The sequence below is a fragment of the Tachysurus vachellii genome, chromosome 19 (genome assembly GCF_030014155.1).
Source record: "Tachysurus vachellii isolate PV-2020 chromosome 19, HZAU_Pvac_v1, whole genome shotgun sequence".
NCBI classification, from domain to species: domain Eukaryota; kingdom Metazoa; phylum Chordata; class Actinopteri; order Siluriformes; family Bagridae; genus Tachysurus; species Tachysurus vachellii.
Genome location: NC_083478.1, coordinates 21,637,967 through 21,642,966, shown reverse-complemented (window position 1 = coordinate 21,642,966; position 5,000 = coordinate 21,637,967). Strand labels below are relative to the sequence as shown.

General features: G+C 33.2%; 2 protein-coding genes across 4 annotated transcripts in view; one reads left to right on the top strand and one right to left on the bottom strand.

Moving 5' to 3' along the window:
• The window catches only part of LOC132862203 (atrial natriuretic peptide receptor 2), a 9,181-nt gene extending 8,895 nt beyond the window's left edge, over window positions 1–286 (bottom strand). The window contains exon 1 of the mRNA XM_060894115.1: window positions 223–286. Within this exon, the coding sequence (XP_060750098.1) occupies window positions 223–258 (36 nt within the window). The 5' untranslated portion in view covers window positions 259–286. The remainder of the gene's footprint in view (window positions 1–222) is intronic.
• A 736-nt stretch (window positions 287–1,022) lies between these two features.
• The window catches only part of prelid1b (PRELI domain containing 1b), a 7,765-nt gene continuing 3,787 nt past the window's right edge, over window positions 1,023–5,000 (top strand). The window contains exon 1 of one of the 3 annotated variants that reach the window (XM_060894341.1): window positions 1,023–1,176. The gene's annotated coding sequence lies outside the window, so the exon portion shown is untranslated. Of the gene's footprint in view, window positions 1,177–1,647; window positions 1,783–5,000 lie in introns of those variants that run through there. The other 2 variants (XM_060894343.1, XM_060894342.1) reach the window with 2 other exon arrangements.

Below are 5,000 nucleotides of genomic sequence, written 5' to 3'. Positions count from 1 at the left end.
ATCAAATGTCAGAATGTAGTAAGAATAAAGTTTTGTCTTTTTACAAACTGTAGCAACAACAATAATAATAATAATAATAATAATAATAATAATAAAACACTAACAACAACAACAACAACAACAATAATAATATAATAATACTACTAACAACAACAACAACAACAACAACAATAATAACAATAATAATAATAACAATAACAACAATAATAATAATAATCTCACCAAGTAAGTACATCTATAACACCTGGATAGACTCATGTTGATGTGATGAAGCTCTGCTCAGGATGAACATTCATGTAACAATGCAGAAGAACCAGAGACACGGTGATGAGGAGAAGTGGGCGGGGCTACAGGAGGAGGACTCAGTGCTCTAAATGGCACATCATCTTCATCATCCTCATCCTCATCCTGATTAGTGTCTGTGTCCCCATCCACTCACACACTAGTCACTGTATCAGTCACGGGGTTTAGGGATAAACACTTTCATCATCCAGCTGCTAATCAAAATAACTCAATTTAGTTTTCTACACTTTTAAAGTCATCATTTTAACTTAATATTTAACATTTTAACATTTTAATACTAATATTTTATAAGACATTATGGGGAAATTTTGAATCAAGAACCAGATCACAGGTCTGAATGGAAATGGACAGAATTTCACTAGTCATCATTTCTATCATTGTAAACAAGATGATGTTTAATGTCAGATTTAATCTGAAATAAAACAAAAATAAATGTTTAGATTCTGTTTTAAACTCAAGCTTAATATACAAGACAAAGGGTTCGGGTCGAAATATTTAGCTTACAAATCTTATAATATATATAAACCCCTTTAACATATTTATTATTTTAAACATTTTTACGGTGTCGCTCATTAAAATCGATCAATGCAAGATAAAAATCTGATATCATGTCGCCATCTAGCGTCGAAAATAAACACTACGTCTTGAACACGATGCTGCGCTGCCACCTAGCGGAGAAAAGGGAGAAGTCTAAACTGCTAAACTGCCATCTATCGGTGACATAAATAATGCATAATGCGGTTGATGTCAGACTGCAAGTCAGACTCGCTTTGTATAGCACGGAAAAGTTCAGTCCACACTTCCAGCATCCATAAAGACTGATGATCATTACAAAGAGAAGATGATGCACTAAAGCGTCGCGTTAAATCTGAGGTATGTGTGAAGTAGCTAAGGCTAAGATTAATTAGCTTTAATTTATATACTTATATTTTTCATCCCTTCATTAAAGACGCTTATATCTGATATCCGGACACGGTTTATTTTAGAACTCTGGGCTTAATGCGGGATAAAAGGACGAACTATATGTAGATTAGAGGATCTCAAATAAGTCAGTGTTCCCTACATTTCTGCACTACTTAGGGCTTTGTGCTAACACACTGCTGCTCCCTTCCTAGTGCACTTAGTGGTCGTTTGGTACACAGGCACAGAGTGGCGCGTTAAATAACCCGTCATTCTGCTCATTAAGGTGGTTGCTAGCTAACTGCTTAACGTCCGTAGAGTTTAGTTAAGATTTTTTCTGTAATTGGGATGTTTCAGTTTCACATTCTAATCGAAGTCAAAACCTTAAAAGCTAAATGAACACCGCCATCACAAGCGCCATGGTTTTTCTCCTACCCACATTCCGACTTATTTGCTGTGATTGGTTGGTGGGATTCCAAAGCTCGCGTTATGATTGGTTAACATTTCAATACTGCGTCAGGCCGCGGTGTAATTAGCCAATCCCAGAGCAGGAGGCCGGATTTAGCGGAATACAGGTGTGTAAGTAAAATCTCCTCTTAAGCAAGCAAAATGAGTAAAAAGTGAATGTGCGACTTTAATGTGTTTAAACCATCAAACCATCCGATATAGAATCTGAGGTCAAAATACTGATGATAAAGAGTAGAACTGAATCTATGAGATCAAAAATGACCTCAGATCAACGCGTTCAGTGGTTGGTGTGAGTGTGTGTGTGTGTGTGTGTGTGTGTGTGTGTGTATATAATAATGTGCGCGTATGTGTGTGTATATGTGAGTGAGTGTGTGTGTGTGTGTGTGTGTGTGTGTGTATATAATAATGTGTATGTGTATATATGTGTGTGTGTGTGTGTGTGTGTGTGTGTATATAATAATGTGTATGTGTATATATGTGTGTGTGTGTGTGTGTGTGCCTGCTTGTGGATGTGTGTGTAAGTGTGTTTATCAGAATCAGAATCAGAATCAGATTTTTTGGCCAAGTGTGTTGATGTTGACACACACAAGGAATTTGGTTCCAGCTGTTTGTGACTCTCAAAAGTACAGACATAAATAACACTATACTATACAATACACACATAAATAACACTATACTATACAATACACACATAAATAACACTATACTATACAATACACACATAAATAACACTATACTATACAATACACACAAATAACACTATACTATACAATACACACATAAATAACACTATACAATACACACATAAATAACACTATACTATACAATACACACATAAATAACACTATACTATACAATACACACATAAATAACACTATACTATACAATACACACATAAATAACACTATACTATACAATACACACATAAATAACACTATACTATACAATACACACATAAATAACACTATACTATACAATACACACATAAATAACACTATACTATACAATACACACATAAATAACACTATACTATACAATACACACAAAAATAACACTATACTATACAATACACACATAAATAACACTATACTATACAATACACACATAAATAACACTATACTATACAATACACACATAAATAACACTATACTATACAATACACACATAAATAACACTATACTATACAATACACACATAAATAACACTATACTATACAATACACACATAAATAACACTATACTATACAATACACACATAAATAACACTATACTATACAATACACACATAAATAACACTATACTATACAATACACACATAAATAACACTATACTATACAATACACACATAAATAACACTATACTATACAATACACACATAAATAACACTATACTATACAATACACACATAAATAACACTATACTATACAATACACACATAAATAACACTATACTATACAATACACACATAAATAACACTATACTATACAATACACACATAAATAACACTATACTATACAATACACGCATAAATAACACTATACTATACAATACACACATAAATAACACTATACTATACAATACACACATAAATAACACTATACTATACAATACACACATAAATAACACTATACTATACAATACACACATAAATAACACTATACTATACAATACACACATAAATAACACTATACTATACAATACACACATAAATAACACTATACTATACAATACACACAAATAACACTATACTATACAATACACACATAAATAACACTATACTATACAATACACACATAAATAACACTATACTATACAATACACACATAAATAACACTATACAATACACACATAAATAACACTATACTATACAATACACACATAAATAACACTATACTATACAATACACACATAAATAACACTATACTATACAATACACACATAAATAACACTATACTATACAATACACACATAAATAACACTATACAATACACACATAAATAACACTATACTATACAATACACACATAAATAACACTATACTATACAATACACACATAAATAACACTATACTATACAATACACACATAAATAACACTATACAATACACACATAAATAACACTATACTATACAATACACACATAAATAACACTATACTATACAATACACACATAAATAACACTATACTATACAATACACACATAAATAACACTATACTACACAATACACACATAAATAACACTATACTATACAGATGTGATACAATAGACAGAATGAGTATTAAATATAAATACAGAATATATAACAGATCAGTTATGTACATAAAGTGTGAGAGTGTAAATAACAATATTGTGTAATATTATACTTTAGTACAGGGGTCACCAACGCGGTGCCCGCGGAGCACTTAAGGCGCCTGCGAGGCACGTTCTAAAATAGCACTGGTCAAAATATAGCTACGCCTAAAAAAATTTCTTGCTGCAGTTTTTGAATAAAAAACGCTCGCATTAACGTAGATTTTAAAATGATGATATTTAATTTCATTTTATTTAATAAAAAAAAATGAAAACAAAAATGTTTTATGTATATAACGAACTCTGGCCTTTTCTGGAGGAAGTGGTGCAGCAACGATGAGGAGTCAGTTGTGATTTACCCCCAAAAAATGGCAGAAAAGCGACAGAAAACACACCATTTTCACAGTGTTTGGGAGGAAGAGTTCTTTTTACGTCAGTCAAAGAAAAGTGTGTGTGTCTCATTTGCGGGACGACTGTTGCGATGGCAAAGCGGCACAATGTGGCGAGACACTTCAGTCTGCGTCACGAAAGTTCCAATGCTAACTACCCACCCGGCGGGGCATTAAGGACAGAAAAAGACGTTAAAAATCCTTTCATGCAAGTGGACATGACATGCACTGCTGAGCAACTAAGTGCTCTGTTCAACTTGGATGCTGGACAGGTAGAGATGACCTTGGATGACCAAAATGACCTTCACCTCAAAGCCCATCAGTCTGCATCAAACTTTTGGTGCCTTGTGGACACAAAAGTACAGTGGTGTATGAACAGCAGCTATGAAAGTTGCCTGCCTTTTTGGTTCAACCTATCTGTGAATCAGCCTTTTCTAACATGAACTTTATCAAGAACAAACACAGAACACACCTTACTGATGAACATTTACAAGACTCACTCAGACTCAGATTACAGTACACTGGTGAGCAGAATGCAGTGCCAGGCTTCCCACTAACAGACATTTACAGACAAAGGAGAGATAACGTGTGTTCACTGAAAACACCATAACATTAAACTAAAAATGGTGCACAGAAACGGGGTCACAGTGGCT